The following is a 20,553-nucleotide window of genomic DNA, read 5'->3' on the forward strand; positions in this document are numbered from 1 at the left end:
ACAAATGAGTCCTGTGTCTCAGTGTGGCGTTTCTGGATAAATAATTAAATGCATGAAGTATAATGTAAATGAGTGGCTAGAGAGAACTCTTGCCAGTGAAATCCATTGCCCGCCAAGTTGCCATAGTCGCGCATGGTTAATTCATTGCTAGCGACTTGCTGGCAGAAAATTGCCCTAAAATGGCATTGGTCATTTAAAAATTGCGCATTAGCTATTCTGTCTCCACACCGCACCATACCCCTACTTGATAGGCCCTGGATTATTGCCAAGTCTGCTTATAAAAAGTGGAATTTGGCTTATTTAAAAAAGTCTTTTTCATGTTTTGAGAGTCGCGGGTTGCGTTTTTTTTTGCCTTCTTTGCTTTGGTTTAAGAAGATTGGCCACAAGGCATTTTGTCTCAAGCTGGGATATACTTCGACGTTTCAACACTGAAATGTACCTCATTGAGGCAACAGGCACCACAGAGAATGGAGAAGAGCGAGGATTATCTTTTTCACCATGTAAGTGCACACAAATACATTATTTTAATATGTTTAATGTGTAAATTAATGTATGCTGCAAATCGAAAACTACAAAAAATAATTACAATTGTATAAACACCCCCACTCCCTCTGAATTCGGTTGGGCTTGTTTTGAAAGACAGCCGCTTTTTTAATCTTGAACAAAGACGGTCAATGCATCGCGCGTTTTCAGATGCGCTTCTGCGGCAGTCTGGAATGCTCTTCCGATATTAGGACGCCACTGGGGCTATGCAATTAAATTATCATCTAGATTGAAAACTCATGTATTTATAGCTGCTTTTTGTGTCCTGCCCCCGCACCTCCGATAAGCACGGTTGGCTACGTACGGCGCGAAAGAAGTTCAACACGTGGCAACATTTAGGCCCTCTCCAGTCCCCACAATAATTAACAAACTTTTAAAAGAATAAAAGTTTATGTTGCATAATGATTGATGGGCAGGACCTTGATCCCTAGTAGGTAAATTGCGCAGGCCAAAATATACCCTATTTCCGAGTCCTTACGGAATTTACATGACCCCACAAACAGCCTGGCCTAGAGGAGGGCAGTCTGCACACAAACGCCACCCTCCCTCAGTGGTTCGCTAGGGAGGTCACCTCTGCCTTGTACTTCCTCAACAGATGGCACATTAGCCAGCCACTCTCAGGGGGAGGCTACTTCCTCCAATATTTGAGGCGCAGCAGCTCTAATTCTATGACGTGGGATGTTGTGGACGGTGGCAATGAGCTTGTCGCTTTCTCTCCGTTCACCGCAACACCTCCGTCAGCGAGGATCTCTGGGAAGGTCTGGACTGCATATCCAATGCAGCTATTGTAGCACATGAATCACAGTCCTGAACATCAACCATTTCCCCTCGGGATCAGGAGGACGATGCCAACACCAGTTGCAAGCGATGATGACATTCTCGCTTGCAACTTTCAACAGCTAGCCGAGACCAGGCTATTGTGGGTTGGAATGAGGTCCTAGGTGGATGCCCACCACCGCAGTGGAAGAATGGCAGGCTTATTTCACAGATGGCAAGCCAATGATCAGTGGACAGATGAGCTCCACAGTAGTTCCTGGTGTCAAGGAATCAGAAATATACATTATCACAAACACGCAGAGACACTATCACAAACACACACTCAGACACACGATCACATACAAAGAAATACACCATCTGCCCAGTAGTGTCCTTCACAAGCCTTCTCTATCGAGGCCGATCTTGACACTGCTGGTACCAGTCTTCGGCAAGTCTACTCAGCTCCACACCCTTCTATTACCGCATTAGCCCATCTCTTATCTAACCCGTGCCGCGCCTATTTAGTTCCCTATAACTGGCCAAACAGAAGTTGCTTGTGCAACACAGCCTGGTTGCAGGAGTTCTCCAATGGGAATGTGTCCAGATCTTTCAAGAATTTGTGAGCTTCTTACAGGATCCAGCCTGGTTAAACCCAGTATGGATTGTAGGCAGGCCAGCCTGAATGTTTCAAACTGCCGAAGAGCTTCCTTTAGAGGGTTCCACGTTTAGCAAGCATAGAGAAGGGAGGGCATAACTGGCCGAGAAGACCTGAAGATTTGTGTGGAGCGCCAGACCAGGTAGCTTCCAAAGAGCATTATGCAGCTGATGAAAGGATAATGCTGTTCGACTGATTCAGGGTGAGACTTCTGCTGCAAAATCAGAGCTGGTCATAAGCACACTACCCAGGGATGAAAATTTCTCCACTCAATAACTGCCCCGTCACTCATGGGTAGTTGGGGAGTGGAGTTTTTGATAACACAAATACCCATACTCTCTGGTTCTTTCGGTAAAGTCACGTAGATAGAAAAAATAATAAAATAAAATAAAACACGACGTTTCGGTCGCAACACAAGCGTCCAGCAGGTGCTTAGTTTTTGGTTGGGCTAATGGTAAGGCCTGGCAAACACATCAAAAAATAACAACAACAACCACCATTCGCCACTAAGTGGCGGTGACGTCACCACGACGCTTGTGCCAGGCTATGTGCACCCTGAGGCCACGTGAAGTGTCGAACGCCCGCTGGCAGGTCACGGGGCAGACCCAGGTGCCACGGGTCGACTGACTGAGATGACTGGCTGATGCACCACCTGTGCCCCCTACTGTGCCAACCTGCTGTGCTTTAGCCACCCGGCGCTCCGCTCGTTGTTGTGAGCGTCGCTCCTCCGCCCTCCGTTGTTGTTGGAGGGCGACTACCTCCAACTGCCCAGTAGCATCCTTCACGAGCCTCCTCCACAGAGGCCGATCTTGACACCGCTGGTACCAGTCATCGGCAAGTCCACTCAGCTCCACATCCTCCTGTACCACATCACTCCATCTCTTCTCTAGCCCGTGCCGCGCCCACTTTGCCCCCTCAATCCGGCCGAACAAAAGCTGTTTCGGCATGCGGTGGCTGGGCATGCGGGCTACATGACCCAGCCATCGCAGCCTTGCCTGCCGGAGGAGCTCACCGATGGGACCTTGCCCAGATCTTTCAAGGATTTGTGAGCTCCTCACACAATCCAGTCTGGTTAAACCCAGGATGGATCGTAGGCAGGCCAGCCTAAATGTTTCTAACCGGCGAAGATGTTCCATTAGGGGGGTCCACGTTTCGCAAGCGTAGAGAAGGGAGGGAATGACCGTGGCCGAGAAGACCTGAAGCCTAGTGCAGAGCGACAGACCAGGTAGCTTCCACACAGCGTTACGCAACCGATGAAAAGATATTGCCGCTCGACTGATTCGGAGTGAGACCTCTGCTGTTAAACTGGAGCCAGTCATAAGCACACTGCCCAGGTATGGGAAACTCTCCACTCTCTCCACAACTGCCCCATCACCGATCGGGAGTTGTGGGGGTGGAGTGTCCGATGGTACAAAATACCCAGGCAGGTGCTTAGTTTTGGTGGGGCTGATGGTAAGGCCCCACCTCTTAGTGGCACGCTCCAGTCTCAGCAGCAGCGTCTCCAACTCCTCCTCTGACTGAGCAGCTATTACCAAATCATCAGCATACATAACGTGGTTGAGCAATAGGGAGCCATCCCTTGACCGCACCCGGGCATCGATCAGCCTCCCATTATATCTGTACCATATAGAGATTCCCCCGGTACAGCTATTGAAGGCTTCACGAACTACGTGGTCAAAATAGATGTTAAATAATGTGGGAGCCAGAGGACATCCCTGTCGCACCCCAAGGTGTACAGGGAATGGCTCTGACTCCCGGCCACGTAGTTTTACCCGGGCCCGCTCACCATCATGAAGGTCCTTAATGATCGTGAGCAGAGGGTCAGGTACTCCAAAAGCACGAAGAACGACCCCGAGCCCAGGCCTACTGACGGTATCATAGGCCTTGACCAGGTCAATAAAGCAGAGATGTAGGTCTTGTTGGAATTCCCTACACCTCTGCTGTAGCAGACGGACAGAAAATATGGCATCTCTGCAGGACCGCCCCATCCTGAAACCGCATTGGGGCTCTGCAAGCCTCTCCATGCATGCACACTCACTTAAACTCTCCTCACACAGATACGCACTGTCACATATACAAAGAAAAATATCCCCCAAATAGCTTTTTAGCAGACTTAGTGAGAACTTCACATGCTCCGATTTCCTCCAACATGTATACACGCTCATCATTAATTAGTTGAAAACATCATAATATATGTGCGCCTCCATATGTTGCAAGTTGTGCAGCGTCGTGACATGCAGTTTGCATGAATGACGCTATATAATCGCGTATTACCGTGCCTGTAGATTTCTTATTCACAAACCACATTTCATCCTTCTCACCTTATCTGTTCCTTCAACACTTGTTGTTGAATAGTGCCCATTGATATCAGGTATGATGGAAACCTTATAATTGTTTTGAAAAGACCTGCGAAGCATGATTGTCATCATCATTTCAACATATATATGGTATTATGCCACGAATATATTTAAATTTTTAGGCTAACAAATGAGGAAATAAAATAGGCAATTTACTAAAATTAAATGTGTTTAAGTGCGATGACGAATAATGAAATTGGGTTAAATTACAAATACAGTATGTAAAAAACCAGTCACGTCTAGAACAAACAATTTGCGTTAAAAAGCACAAGTCTTATAAACAAACGAAGACCATTTTCTCATAAAGATTTTAGTTTATTTATCTATTACATGTGCTATGGTGAAGGGCCATTGTCAGAAATGTACCCTATTATATATTTTTCATTTTAAACCAGTGCCAGTGACAAATGCAAGTTGGAAGTATATTAATTTAATGTCAGAAATAACTGATGCCTCCACTTTAATCTGCTATTATGTGACCAGTACTGTCTCTTCATCCTTGTCTAGATTGTTAATGTATAGCGTATCAGGATCTATATGCTTCTATACCCAGATAAATACTCAGAATGCTATTCGAGGTAGAAATTAAAAAAAATCCATTCTAGATTTAAAGCTTTCGTGACTGCAAGGATCCATACTCTTTGGTTCTATTGGGTAAAGTCACGTAGGTAAAAAATAAAATAACAAAAATCACGACGTTTCGACCACAACACAAGTGGCCTTCATCAGGTGAAGGGACCAACCTGTCCGGAGGACAGCGTTGGAGTGAAAAAAGTCAAGCGCAGGTCGCCTCCTTTAAGCTGTGAGTGGGTAAACAGAAAAGACGCCTTGACAAAGGAATTAGCATAAAATGTAAAGCTGTGCAAGCTCGCAAATAGAATCAAAGATACATTAGCACCACCGTGAGAGTTTGGGATGCCACTAATTGAATGAACATACTGTACCATTAAACAAGTCCAGCGCAGGTCGCCTCCTTTAAGCTGTGAGTGGGTAAACAGAAAAAACGCCTTGACAAAGGAATTAGCATAAAAATGTAAAGCTGTGCAAGCTCGCAAATAGCATCAAAAATACATTAGCACCACCGTGAGAGTTTGGGATGCCACTAATTGAATGAATATGCTGTACCATTAAAAAATCCTTTAACGTTTGGTTCGATTTAGAACATCTTTCCAATGGTTGCTTAATTTGAAGCCATCTTCTCGGTTGAAATTGTGTCTGTGTTTGTAGATCTGGATTGCCTCGTGAACAAATCTCTGATAAAATCCCGTGGGTTTGCAAAGAACCTTGGTATCGGAGAAAATTATATCGTGATCACCCACAGCGTTGTAACAATGATCAGCTACGGCAGAAGAATTCGTTTTGCCGTGTTTCAAATCTGATTTGTGCTCGCGAATTCGGTCAGAGACATGTCGCTTTGTCTCCCCAATATAGCAATCACCGCAGGTACAACTCAATTTGTAAACCCCGGGGTACTGTAAGTCAGGAATGACATCCTTCACGGATGGGATCAGATCACGAATTTTGTTTACTGTATTGAACCGGACCTGGATCTTGTGTTTGTTTAGAATTTTGGAAATCTTTTTAGTAACGCCTGCTATATATGGTAGTGTGGTGGTTTTGACCGGAGTATCAAGTGGTTGTTTCTGTATGGAGGGAGAAACAGCTTGGCGGATGGTACGGTCAGAGTATCCATTCCTTTTGAGGGCCAGGTGTACATGTTTTAATTCACTGGTCAGGTGGTGTTGGTCCAAAATGCAATGAGCCCTATGGTATAAAGTTTTGATGAGAGAATTATTTTGGGCTGGGTGGTGGTGGGAATCAGGTTTCAAGTATGAATCTGTGTGGGTGGGTTTCCTGTAGACAGAATGCCCCAATGAGCCATCAGGTCTCCTCTCAAACAGATGACCCTACCAATAGCCTAGCGATAAAAACCAACAAGATCATCACAAGTTCGACCTCCCTAATCGACCCAACTAAACGTCCCTCCCTAAAATCTTCTGCTGCAAGACCCCCTAGATTCCATGGTCTTCCCAAGATTCATAAAGAAGGCACCCCACTACGACCCATCGTATCCACGATCAACTCCCCTACCTATAGACTAGCCCGTTTTCTGTCAGATACCTTGCTGCCTTTCACTGGCAAGACTGCCTCAGCAGTACTTAACTCAGCCCAATTGGTCTCTATGGTCAAAGACGTTGTACTGTCCCCTGACGATATCCTTGTCAGCTTCGATGTGGTCTCTTTGTTCACCAAGGTCCCAGTACCTGATACCATTGAAATAATTGAAAATTTGGTCCAACATGGACTAGACCCCGACACACCTGCACTGGTTAGGCACTGCCTCAACAATACCTACTTTACTTGGAATGGCTCCTTCTACAAACAAAATTAGGGTACCCCCATGGGATCCCCCTTGTCACCAGTGATAGCCAATATTTTCATGGAGAAATTTGAATCAGATGCCATCCAGACTTCAACCCTCAGACCTTCCCTGTGGAAGAGATATGTGGATGACCCTTTCGTCATTTGGCCACATGGCCTCCCATCTCTGAACCTTTTCCTACACCACATCAATTCCAGACATCCCGCCATCGAATTCATCATGGAAGTGGAGAAAGATGGCAAGCTACCATTCTTAAATGTTGTGTTTGAGAGAAGACCTGATGGCTCATTGGGGCATTCTGTACAGGAAACCCACCCACACAGATTCATACTTGAAACCTGATTCCCACCACCACCCAGCCCAAAAGAATTCTCTCATCAAAACTTTATACCATAGGGCTCATTGCATTTCGGACCAACACCACCTGACCAGTGAATTAAAACATGGACACCTGGCCCTTAAAAAAAATGGATACTCTGACCGTACCATCCGCCAAGCTGTTTCTCCCTCCATACAGAAACAACCACTTGATACTCCGGTCAAAACCATCACACTACCATATATAGCAGGCGTTACTAAAAAGATTTCCAAAATTCTAAACAAACACAAGATCCAGGTCCGGTTCAATACAGTACACAAAAATTCGTGATCTGATCCCATCCGTGAAGGATGTCATTCATGACTTACAGTACCCCGGGGTTTACAAATTGAGTTGTACCTGCGGTGATTGCTATATCGGGGAGACAAAGCGACATGTCTCTGACCGAATTCGCGAGCACAAATCAGATTTGAAACACGGCAAAACGAATTCTTCTGCCGTAGCTGATCATTGTTACAACGCTGTGCGTGATCACGATATAATTTTCTCCGATACCAAGGTTCTTTGCAAACCCACGGGTTTTTATCAGAGATTTGTTCACGAGGCAATCCAGATCTACAAACACAGACACAATTTCAACCGAGAAGATGGCTTCAAATTAAGCAACCATTGGAAAGATGTTCTAAATCGAACCAAACGTTAAAGGAATTTTTAATGGTACAGCATATTCATTCAATTAGTGGCATCCCAAACTCTCACGGTGGTGTTAATGTATTTTTGATGCCATTTGCAAGCTTGCACAGCTTTACATTTTTTATGCTAATTCCTTTGTCAAGGCGTTTTTTTCTGTTTACCCACTCACAGCTTAAAGGAGGCGACCTGCGCTGGACTTGTTTAATGGTACAGTATGTTCATTCAATTAGTGGCATCCCAAACTCTCACGGTGGTGCTAATGTATCTTTGATTCTATTTGCGAGCTTGCACAGCTTTACATTTTATGCTAATTCCTTTGTCAAGGCATCTTTTCTGTTTACCCACTCACAGCTTAAAGGAGGCGACCTGCGCTTAACTTTTTTCACTCCAACGCTGTCCTCCGGACAGGTTGGTCCCTTCACCTGATGAAGGCCACTTGTGTTGTGGTCGAAACGTCGTGATTTTTTATTTTATTTTTTACCTACGTGACTTTACCCGTTAAAAAATCCAATCCGCCATTTGGAGATTTGAAGAAAGCACTTGGAAATGCCAAGTTAAAATACCACAAGCCTTTTATTGTGCAGTCCAGGGCATTATGTTTTAGTGTTTTGAATGAAAAGTCAGCGTTTTTTTTCTTAAAATTTATGTTTCTACAACAATAGATTAGGCCCCTATGAGGTCAATTTTGGCCGCAGTAAATAGAACTCGGTCATTCCATGGTTGGTGAAATGGGTGAAGTGGGTACCACCTGTGAAGCACCACCTGGTGGGATTTCAACGTTTGCATCCCACCATAAGCAGATACCAGCAACTGTTGGAGGAATGAGGACATTCTTCCAGTGGCACCAGCGATGATCGCCTCCACAAATATGCGATCAGCAGGAGGGCAGGCTGCTGAGGTGGACATCGGAGTGGCACCTAGAGGTCACAGGCCAAAGGAAAGACTTCAAGCCAGAATAGTGGGATACTGTATGGCTAAAGCATGGGTTGGCAACCAAAATAACACGAAAATCTATTTTTTATATATATAAAATTCTGTAAAAAATTATATTTCAAAATCTACAATGCATGTCAATACGAGACAGTGGTCTTTAATAAAGAATGTCACGAAGCAGCAGTCCTCAAAGAGCCACATGCGACTCTGGAGCCTGGACGAAACCTTGAGTGGCGGGTGTGGATGTTGAAATAGCTTACAGATATAGCGGAAAGAAGTTCTGACGGTCAGACTTTGAATTTGCATAGAAACGTAAAATCATAATTTGTTACGTATGATAATTAACTATTTTAGGGGAAAAAAATACATTTACAATGTACCGTATGGTATAATTATCATAAATTCAACAGCCAAACAGCCGGTTGTGAGAATGCCAATGACAGCAGACGTAAAATGTTACTTTGGTACGTACAATGATAAACATATATAGGGCTAAAAATACATTTACAATGTGCTATATTATATAATCATTGTATAACGAACAGCCAAAGGGCCAGTTGCTAGGATGCGAATGACAGTAAACGGTTGTATTCTAGTTTATCACCAATGCTGTAAATCTTAAGTGTGGTTAATTTTAAAATGTAAGCTGAATGTTTAAAATATTACATGAGGTCCCTTTAGGACTGGCTGCCAATCGTTCGGGGTTGCTTAAATGTACATAGAACACATTTTATTTTTTAAGGACCGCATAGCCAGAGCTCTCCGCAGAGGGGTGCGAGGCCAAGGGAAAATCCAACTTTGGGCCCCACGAAGCCTTCGAACTAAACCTGTAAGTATTACATCTGACACCTTAACGTCGAAGCGTGGGGCCCCCAAAAGCACGGGGCCCGGGGCAGTCGCCCCCGATTCACCTGCTGCACTACTCACCGTTGACAATGCAGTTCCATTGCAGCCTAAGATGCCGTTTAAAGCATGATGGTTTCCCAATAAAGCATTATCCAAGCTCATTCTGCTTAGCTTTGAGACGTGACAAGATGTTAATTTGAATGTATTTGGTCATATGAAGCAATTGGCAGAACCCCAGGGTCCCATCACTGCCCCGGGGTGGGAAAAACCACGTAGCGACACGAGTCTTGCCTTACCGACAACAAAACTAGTGGTCAATCGATTGGCCTCGTCGAGAGCTACTCGGGGCACTAAGTTTCGTAAAAAGTTGAAAAATTACATAAACACGTTAAATTCACTGCCTGGGGGGCGGGCTCGCCTTGGCAAAGAAGCTGAGGATCGACGGCTGACCGGAGGGCGTCGTCGCCGCGCCCGACTGCGGCAGACGGCCCCCGGGGTTTGCGTTTGGCCGGTGGGGTGGCGCCCATCGTGTCGATCGCCGCCTGCTGCTGGCGCTTGTTGGCGCGAGTCTGGGCGGGCGGCGCGTTGCTGTCGGGGTCACGAGTGGGCGGACGGAAAAATAATAATTATTGACCTGATTTTTGCGGGACCCCGGGGTCCCGCCAAAGGATTCATATATTCTGTAAAAAGTACTTAACGAGGCGTAGTTGTATAATATATGAGCACTTTTAAATTTTAAGAAACATTCTGGGGATGGTTAACCCGTGTGTTGCTTGCTTTCACATCCACCATCCACTATATATTGCCGCACAGACACCGAGCAACACTACGGGCGGTGAGATATTGAATCTTCCTCATCAGCAGTGAAGTGGGTCCACGAAGCAAGGCGGCGGTGCTCAGGTGAGTGGAATCTGAGGTGTTGGTGTCCAAAGTTACCATTTGGAAAGGCCAGCTGTGTTACAAGTCTAATGTTAGAAAGCTTAAATTTTGATTTAAAGCTTTCGTGACTGCAGTAATTCATATTCTTAGCTCTTTCGGTAAAGTCACGTTGAAGGGAAACAATAAAATAATAAAATATATATAAAACAATAAAAAAATTCTCACGACGTTTCGACCATAACACAAACGGTCGTCATCAGGTGTGTTGTGTTATGGTCGAAACGTCGTGATAAATTTTTTTATTGTTTTATATATATTTTATTATTTTATTGTTTCCCTTCAACGTGACTTTACCGAAAGAGCTAAGAATATAAAAGTTAGAAAGCTTTTAAAATTCACTATTGAAATGCAGCTTATCATACGTGCTACGAGGACAATGCTAAATTCTTATGCTTTTGTTACGACGCAAGATAATATATTTGTCCACCCTTCTCATTAACACAGTGCTATTATCACTGAAAGTACAGTATTCTATAAATACGTTGCCATTCTGCTTGCAACTGAGAACAAAAAGTAGTCCACCAGGAGCAATACACAAAAACATGCCATACCATGCATCTATTGTTACGAATGGGCAACAGTTCCGGACATAGCAGTGATATAGAAAGATATTGTCGCTTTAAGCTCATCAGTAGATAATGTGCTTGATGAAGGCCTCCTCAAGCCATCGGAATCTCTCACAATCTTGAGATATATTCATCTATCCAGCGACTCCACATCTCCGCGGTGGACGCTTTGCCCAATGAATTCCCTCCTTTGACTTCCAATTCATCGTTAGTCTCGGCCAATGGGCATCGTCCCCTCTAAGCGACGGGTCCTTTCCAAACCCACTTTTATTCACGGACAATATGATGTCTCAATGTGATGTTTGCTAATTCATGTGTTTCTATTCACATGTCAAGTGTAATTTCAGACATGCACCTCTACAAACTTTTTCGCACCCCTTTTTAGATTTTGTTCCATTTTCCTTTTTAGTGTCCTTGTTCATTTGCCGCTGAAGCTGTTTATAAATAACACAAGAGATGTATTCAGCGGTGGAATCTGCAACCTATAATAATAACCTATATTTTATAAAGCGCCTTTCATATTGAAGTATAAATTTCGATTTAAAGCTTTCGTGACTGCAGGGATTCATCTTCTTGGTTCTTTCGGTAAAGTCACGTATTAGGGAAATAATACAATTATAAAAATAAAACAATAAAATAAAATTCTCACGGCATTTGGTGATATGTAAACTCTGACTTTAACATAGCTACTTCCGTAACCAGTTACATGCTAATCCCTTACACTAACTTCATGCTAATCTCCCAGTTACATGCTAATTTCTGACTTTAACATCCTGCTAATCTCTCACATTAACACAGCTACTTCAATGCTAAATCCTTCTGTTGATATGTAAACTCCTTTGTCAAGGCGCTCTGCTCCTCCCACCCAGCTTAAAATACGCTGCCAAGCTTAGCAGTGTTCATTGGAGCGCTGTTTTTCCGACAGTTCTGTTTCTTCACCTGAGGAAGGCTACTTGTGTTGTGGCCGAAACGTCGTGAGAATTTTATTTTATTATGTTTAATTTTGATTATTTTATTATTTCCCTTCTACGTGACTTTACCGAAAGAACTAAGAAGATATTGAAGTATCTCAAAGCGCTGTACATAAAAAATAAAACTACATAATCTCAATTTGGACCCTGCTGCAATAAACTAAGAACTTGCGAATTGTTTGTTTTTGAGATATGTATTACCTTGCACGTGATTTACATCCAGCAAATGGTGGTCTATTTACGTTTGTTGTTATTATTTTCAGCATCTCACTCAAGATGCGACTGTTTATCCTCCTCATAACGGCCACGGTTGCTCAAAGGTAAGAAGTCTTGTGAATGTATGTACACTGAGCAGATTCATTGACACGTTATAAAAAAGCAAACACTCTTTTAAAGTTTGTGTTGAGTGTAACCCTTATCTAACGACACATCCAATTAAAAAATTAAATACCAAGATATGAGCTTAAATAAAACACTCATGACTTCATTTTTTTAAATAAGCAAAGTTCTTAGATTAATTAACTGCGCAACACAGTACATGATTGGTGGGGAATCAGTGGTGCGGTGGTCATCTTACTACACAATTAACACACTTGCCTGAGTTAAATTCGTGGTCACAGTTAACATGTGATGAGTCATATCTGAACTGGTCTTGGGCCCACTTTAATCAACCTCATTGGCCAGGGTGGTGATGTATAGTCAACCCCCTTGAAAAGCATACGATTTGAGGTCTTTATCTCAAAGTGAATTGACAAATGTGTTGTAAATATAGAATTATTAAATATTACAAGCATATAATGTTTTAGTAATTTATTCATGTATTTTTCTACCTACGTGACTTTACCAAAAGAACCAAAAAGTATGGATTCCTGCAGTCATGAAAACTTCAAATCAAGAATGTATTTATTTGTTCAATATGTTGCTCTCTGCATTGAACAAACTGCCATTTTTGTGTGCATATCCACACAAATGCACATACCATCATTCGCACCACCATTAATGTACAGGAACATAACGATTCCATCAGCATACATAATCTGTACACTTTTAAATGGCTTCCCTAAGTCATCACCATCTCATGGCCTTGCAATGTAACATCATCTCTCCATGTTCACAAGTTCCCCCATATAGCCTTAACAGACTGCTGGGCAAGTACTGTTAGCGAGCACCTATGACCGCCGGCATGGCACACGAGGCGGTGCGTGGCCAGCACCACGCCCGGCCACCTTTGTCTCCCCAGTGGAGATGTTTACACATTGCACCCAGGTACTCATTTGAGGCTGAGTCGACCTTGGGGAGGCCTAGGACCGGTTCAGATAGTCGTCACTGGTGTTGGTCGTGAGCGGGAATCCAACTCGGGTCACCGTGTTCATAGCGCAGCGTAGCGCTAACCGCTGCGCCACCGCTCCCCACAAGTGGACGTGCTGTCAGGCGAGTTTTCTCCTTTGGTTGCCAGTCCATTGCTAGTCTCGAACAGCGGAAATCCCTCAAACACCACTTTCTATTATTGATATATTTAATAAATTCAAAACGCATGTTTATGGAGCATTACCTCAATTAATCGCTTCTCGTTAAAATATGCCTCGTTCATACGCGACTTTCCAGACAATATCTATGAGCATTCGTATGAACGGGGAACACTCATCTGTGTCTCATGAGCACTCAGGATTGTTCAATATTGTCGGCAAACACGTTTTACAAAGCACCCGACATGATTGTTGTCCTGTTGTGTTGCATGGTCCACGTGTTACTTTTCTGTCACTGTGAGAGAAGACATATCTCAATGCTTATTTGCACTTTTTAGCTTTTGATTGGTCTTCACGTTTCTAATTCATGCCAAACGGGTAATGTGCACTGACCGAAACTTTTCATGCACGCTACTAAGTTGACTTTAATTCTAAAAAGTAATTAAAAGCACTCCATTCTGCTGTTGCTGACCTCAATTTCATTAACTTTGATCCTGAGCTGCGTTCATTAATTGCACTGGGTATATGTTCAGCTGTGTTTCGAGTCCCTCGAAGATACCCAACCGTACTTAAACAAACAAACACTTTAATTGCATTGCCTCATGGAACTTTAAGGCAGTTAGCCGTGCGAATAAGAAAAAAACCCATTAAAATGGCAACTCACCAGATTTTTTGAAAAAATTTGCCCCCACAGAATGAATGGCCATAGACCATGGCCGGCGTTGTAAATGTTTTCGATGGTGGAAATGTTGTATTTTCACCGTATTTAATTGTTCCATCAAATGGTCCCGCTTCTTTGATGTGGACAGTTACAACATCTGGTCCAGGAGTTTTCCTCTCCTTCATACAGTATGCTGCTACTTCTGCCGTGTCACACCCTGAGGCTCCGCTGATCAGAATATGTATACTGGTGGAATCCGATGAGCTATGAAGCTCTTTTTCATAGATGTCCAGTAGGGGTGGGTCAGAACGTTACAACACACATTACCAAAACACGATAGGAGTGCAAAGTATAGGAAAGGTAAACACATCACTTACAAATTGTGCAAATAAAACTGAAATATTTTTTATCTCGCCAGGTAAAGCCCACCGAGCTATTAACTTATTTTTCAGAAACGACCTGGCCACAAATGATCGCTCAACAAAGCGGCGTATTGCGTGTAAATTAAAAAGAGCGATCTAGCTCAGTGGGCCTTACTTGGTCAAATAAAACGATAACAAGTTTTAGTTTATAGCAGCGAAATCTTAAATAATGAGATCCCCTCCCTTAGGACCACCCCTATAACCCCTAGCCGGCTACTGGATCCTGTTGATCCCATTAATCCAGGCCACGGTGAGTGGCCCGGAGCGACCCCTAACGCAGCGTTTTTCATTGCACGGCCCCGCGGGCTACTGGCAGCCCCTGGTGGCCCTATAGTGGGGCCCCTGACTGGCGCCCTCCCCCCATGCCCGACAATACACGAAGGTGAAAACAACCCCCATCATTATCATCGTCGTGCTGTCAAACCCCAATGGTGTCCAACGTGTGGCGGCCCCCTCACACTGATTACAAAGCTGTCAACCCCTGAACAGTGCCCCAAACTTGCTACAGACCTTATTGGTCACCCCCGTGCCCCTTATAAATCTCAGCGTTCATCCTACAAAGTCCCATCATGAGCGGGAAACACCGACACACAGAAAAGTTTTGCCCGTATTGAAACGGATGTAACGCCGTATGGACCTGAAAACTCAATGTCCCTGAACAATAATACGGGGTAAACCGTATGGGTTGACAGATGATGCGAGATGATGTCTTGTCGACGAAAGTGGGCCCTCTTCTGAATATTAGCGGAGAACAACTGCCCTGACCTCTGGGCCCTTCCGACTGCTGTGGGTTTGGATCGATTCGGTTCGACTCCTCGTATTTTGAAAGTGAGCGGATCGAATCTATGTTGATATCCGCTCGATAAACTGTAGATTCCGGATCGCTTCCGAATTGTTCCTAATTTAGATTCCGATTTCGCGGGCACTCGCTCCCCCGCGTCTGCTGTGGCGAGGTCGCGACGTTTCGCGATCGGGGTCATGCACAAACACTTTATTGAAGTACTGTAATCACACACACAAATCAAATACAGTGAACCCAAACTAACTCGACACTATCCAACTAATCCTACGGGGTCCCCCACTATCGGAGTCAACAATCACTCAACTAACCTCAAATAGCCCCATCTAGTTCCCGCCAAGCTAAACATACGACCATTTTTCACCAATCTACCAGCTAACTACTAACACCAACTAACTACTAACACCAACTAACTACTAACACCAACTAACTACTAACACCCCCCAGCATTCACATTATTTGGGCTACTATAAATGTCCACATTATAAACCACTTTGTTGAGCTGTCATTTTGGTGGCCAGGTCGCTTCTGAAAAATAAGTTACCTCAGTGGGCTTTACCTGGTAAGATTAACAAACTGTCTAGTTTTTATTTGTATATATACATCTTTAAATGCTTTGTTTACCGTACCTATACTTTGCACTGTTATTGTGTTTTAGTATTGTAACGTTCTGACCTGACCCCGTGCCTCTACTGGACATCTGTGAAAAATAGTTTAGTTGTATTTGTATATATGTATTTTTTTAAAGTAATTTGTTTACCTTTCCTTTGCACTCCTACCGTGTTTTGTATTAGAACGTTCTGACCCTATGCCTCGACTGGACATCTGTGATTTTTTTTAGACATTTATATTCTTAAGTGATTTGTTTACTTTTTTATTCAAAGCTTTCGTGAATTTTATTGTTTTATATTTTTATTATTTTATTGTTTCCCTTCTACGTGACTTTACCGAAAGAACCAAAAATATGATTTGTTTACCTTTCCCTTGCACTCCTATCGTGTTTTTGTATTGTAACGTTCTGACCCCGTGCCCCCCTCCCAACTGGACATCTGTGAAAAAGAACTTCGTAGCTCATCGGATTTCCCCCAGCATAAAGATTCTGATTCTCGAGGTTCGCGTCCACTCCCCACCGCGTCTTGTCGCTCGCCCCCCTACCCCGCTCTGGCCCTCCAGGGCCCCCGGGCCCTCTCGTCTGGGGTTGCCGGACGCAGGGCCCTATGGTCCAATAGGCCACAGTAGGGCACTGTGCCTAGGGCCTACAAACAAATTTAGGGCCGACGAAAAAAAAATGTTGACCATGTTTTTTTTTTGTCTGTATGCATGATACTAAATTTAACCAAGATATCTTCTTGAATAAATATATTTATATAGCAAAGATAGAAAGAGGCGGTCACGTCAAACATTTTTTTTATCATAACGTGAGAGAAATTAACACCGGCGATGTACTTTTCGAGATTTATTTTCATTGCAAAGTTAGTAAATAGGTCCCTGCAGGGTGGGCTGGTAGGAACATTGGAATTTTGCACAATTTTATGACATTGTTACGTAAAATTGTGCAAATTGAGAGCGTCTTCCCACCTTTTTGCCCTCAAAATCGTTGAAGGTTCTTCTACACCCAACAGCACGAGATTTCACTTCGTTAAAGTATTGAAAGGGGACGGACGGACGGACACATTAATCTATTGCAGGCTGGTACACTCAGTTTACAACTTCGTTCCTACCAGTATAACATCTTCAAATGATGTTCTTCGTACAATCGAGTGACAGCGGCGGTAGTAGTAACATGGGGCAGCAGTAGCAACTGTAGAAAGTTATCACTGAGGGCCTCCGAAACAAGTGCCTAGGGCCTACAAGAACTCTAATCCGGCCCTGGCCAGACGGCTGTCGTGATCGTCAAGTATTTCTTGACGGTAGCCTTTGAGGGCAGTGGAATCGCACATCTGCACCTCGTCTTCATCTGAGAAACAGTTCTTCATCTGATGGGCTATAATGATGCATTGTTTTGTGCCAGAGATCAGCACAACATTCCTCCACTTATTTTAAAGATGGTGTGTATGTCGTCAGCTGTGATTCAATCTTCCACTCAGAAAGGTCAATCATTTTTGAAATGTCAACGTAATTTGTGGTGCACTTCATGCCTCCCATTACTCGCAATGGCATTTTAAATCACGTGTTTTCTCTAATTTCCTAAACGTTTTACAGAGTTCTGTGTATCCAATCAGCAGTTTTGCGTTTTCATGTTTTTTATTTATCATTCTCTTCAACATACATTGTGTGGTTTCATACAACTTGCTCTGTTTAAATTTCGATTTAAAGCTTTCGTGACTGCAGGGATTCATCTTCTTGGTTCTTTCGGTAAAGTCACGTAGAATGGAAATAAAATAATAAAAATAAAACATGAAATGAAATTCTCACGTCGTTTCGGCCACAACACAAGTAGCCTTCTTCAGGTGAAAGAACAGAACTGTCGGGACGACAGCGCTTCATTGAACACTGCTAAGCTTCGCAGCGTCTTTTTAGCTGGGTGGGAGGAGCAGAGCGCCTTGACAAAGGAGTTTACATATCAACAGAATAATTTAGCATTGAAATAGCTGTGTTAAAGTGTTGGATTAGCAGGGTGTTAAAGTCAGAAATTAGCATGTAACTGGGAGATTAGCATGATGTTAATGTAAGGGATTAGCATGTAACTGGTCACGGAAGTAGCTATGTTAAAGTCAGAGTTTACATATCAACAGAGGTATTTCTCCCCCCTCCTCCGTTCCGAGCATAGATGGAATCGTCTGTCTGAACAAAGCTCGTCGCTTTTCGTGGTGCTAACGTTGAAAATAAAAAAAACCGCCACCTTTTTTTCGACATAGAATTGTAATGTATAACGACTTATTGTTAGTAGCTCAGCTGATTGGAGAGTATATTGAGTTTATTGATAACATTGATGTAGTTTACATTTTAGTTTTTTAACAGTTTGCTATATGGTATTCATTATATAGTGCAGTGTATACCCAGCTACTTTATGTTAATAGCTCAACTTATTTAATAATATATTGAGTACATTTATTATATTGATGTAGTTTATACTTAGTTTTTTCACATCGGCTTATTGTATGATATTTGGGTAGTTGCAGTTCTTTAGCGTCAATATACTAAATGCCTCTGTTGATATGTAACTCTGACTTTAACATAGCTACTTCCGTGACCAGTTACATGCTAATCCCTCACATTAACATCATGCTAATCTCCCAGTTACATGCTAATTTCTGACTTTAACACCCTGCTAATCCAACACTTTAACACAGCTATTTCAATGCTAAATTATTCTATTGATATGTAAACTGCTTTGTCAAGGCGCTCTGCTCCTCCCACCCAGCTTAAAAGACGCTGCGAAGCTTAACAGTGCTCATTCAAGCGCTGTCGTCCCGACAGTTCTGTTCCTTCACCTGAAGAAGGCTATTTGTGTTGCGGCCGAAACGTCGTGAGAATTTTATTTGATTGTTTTATTTTTATTATTTTATTTCCATTCTACGTGACTTTGCCGAAAGAACCGAGAAGAACTTGCTCTGTGTGCTTTCTAAACTTTCCCTTCACTTTCATTGTACTATCCATCACTCTTTTACTTCATGCATGATTTTAAGTGGTGATTTCCATTTTGTCACTTTGCTTCTCTAGGCACTTGAATGCATTACTGAGAGTCAACATAAAGCCACATTCTGCCATATATTTTTAAAATCTAAATTATCTTGGTTTAATCTGTAATCAGTTTTCCCTGTCTTTGATGACGTTGCATCACACCCATATGTGGTCGCTTATTGTATTGGATAAGCAATTGCAAATTATCTTACTGTTTTCATACCAACGTCGTCATGAATTTCCATCAAAAGTAAACAGTAACATACAACAAGGTTTTTTTTTTAATGAAATGTGCTGTACCACAGAGTAACTATATTTGATGTTCTCACACACCAGCACCACCTATCTTGTCACTTGCCCTAACACATGGATTAAATCGGACCTCAACATGGGCTTCTCACTCCTACCTGGACCTGGCAATGAGACGCTCGTCAATGTCACATTCAAAAGTGAGCCCAACGGAATCTCCAAGGAGCTCAACGACGTGAGCGCTGGTAAGTGGGGGTAATTTTGTAAACGTGCAAAGAAAAATACCTCCATATGATATTATAAATGTATTAAGATGGACATTTAAATTAAGTTTAACATATAGGCTTTATTATGGATTTTAAATTAAAACCAGACAATAATTTCGCAAAAAATAGATGACGTTTATAATATATGTAGGCAAGGACACTTTGACATATGGAGGTTTAACATTTTTGTTGTGACAACATTTTTAGATAATCATTGGAGGTCTGCAGCTCTTAAAAAATATAGATTTTTTATTATATGATTCAGCACCAATAACACTAAATAGGGGATTTAAAATTGTTGAAACAGTAACTTAAGAAAGTGTTCAAACTAAGAAGCCATATATATAACTTCTGCTTTGTTTTCCTTAATCTTCATGGAGAAGAAATGGGGCCAAATGAGGACTCTTCCCATCTTCTTTGGTTCTTTCGGTAAAGTCACGTAGAATGAGAATAAAATAATAAATTGATAAAATAAAATAACACAATAATATTCTCACGACGTTTCGGCCACAACACAAGCGGCCTTCATCAGGTGAAGGAACGAGACTGTCTGGAGGACAGCGCTGGAGTGAAAAAGCCACGCTCAGATCGCGACCTTTAAGCTGTGTGAGAAGAAACAAAGCGCCTTGACAAAGGAATTAGCATAGAATTTGGCATTGAAATGGCTGCTGATTAGCATGTGACTGGTCGCAGAAATGGCTATGTTAAAGTTAAAGCATACACATCCGCAGAGGCACCCCTTGACAAAGGAATTAGCATAGAATTTAGCATTGAAATAGCTGAGTGATTAGCTTGTAACTGGTCACAGAAATAGCTATGTTAAAGTCAGAGCATACACATTCACAGAGGCACATAGTACAAATCAAACAGGAGAATTTAGCATTGAAATAACTAGGCGAATTTAGCATTGAACTAACTGAGTGATTAGCTTGTGACTGGTCACAGAAATGGCTATGTTGAAGTCAAGGCCTACACATCTGAGCTATTCACAGTAACTGGGTATACACTACAATATATAATGAATACTATATAGTGAACCAATAAAAAACTAAAATATAAATTACCTCAATGTTATCAATAAAATCTATATATTCTCCAATCAGCT

General features: G+C 42.7%; 1 protein-coding gene across 2 annotated transcripts in view; it reads left to right on the forward strand.

Moving 5' to 3' along the window:
* The first annotated feature begins 117 nt into the window (after nt 1-117).
* Nucleotides 118-20,553, forward strand: part of LOC116952773 (CD109 antigen-like) — a 67,833-nt gene continuing 47,397 nt past the window's right edge. Inside the window, exons 1-5 of one of the 2 annotated variants that reach the window (XM_076074437.1) lie at nt 118-500; nt 9,382-9,468; nt 10,299-10,385; nt 12,225-12,281; nt 19,270-19,427. In XM_076074437.1, the coding sequence (XP_075930552.1) occupies nt 12,238-12,281; nt 19,270-19,427 (202 nt within the window). In that variant the 5' untranslated portion in view covers nt 118-500; nt 9,382-9,468; nt 10,299-10,385; nt 12,225-12,237. Of the gene's footprint in view, nt 501-9,381; nt 9,469-10,298; nt 10,386-12,019; nt 12,282-19,269; nt 19,428-20,553 lie in introns of those variants that run through there. The other variant, XM_076074436.1, reaches the window with a different exon arrangement.

Source organism: Petromyzon marinus, chromosome 48 (assembly GCF_048934315.1).
Source record: "Petromyzon marinus isolate PM22_M1 ecotype Great Lakes invasive population chromosome 48, UKy_Petmar_22M1.pri1.0, whole genome shotgun sequence".
Lineage (NCBI taxonomy): Eukaryota > Metazoa > Chordata > Hyperoartia > Petromyzontiformes > Petromyzontidae > Petromyzon > Petromyzon marinus.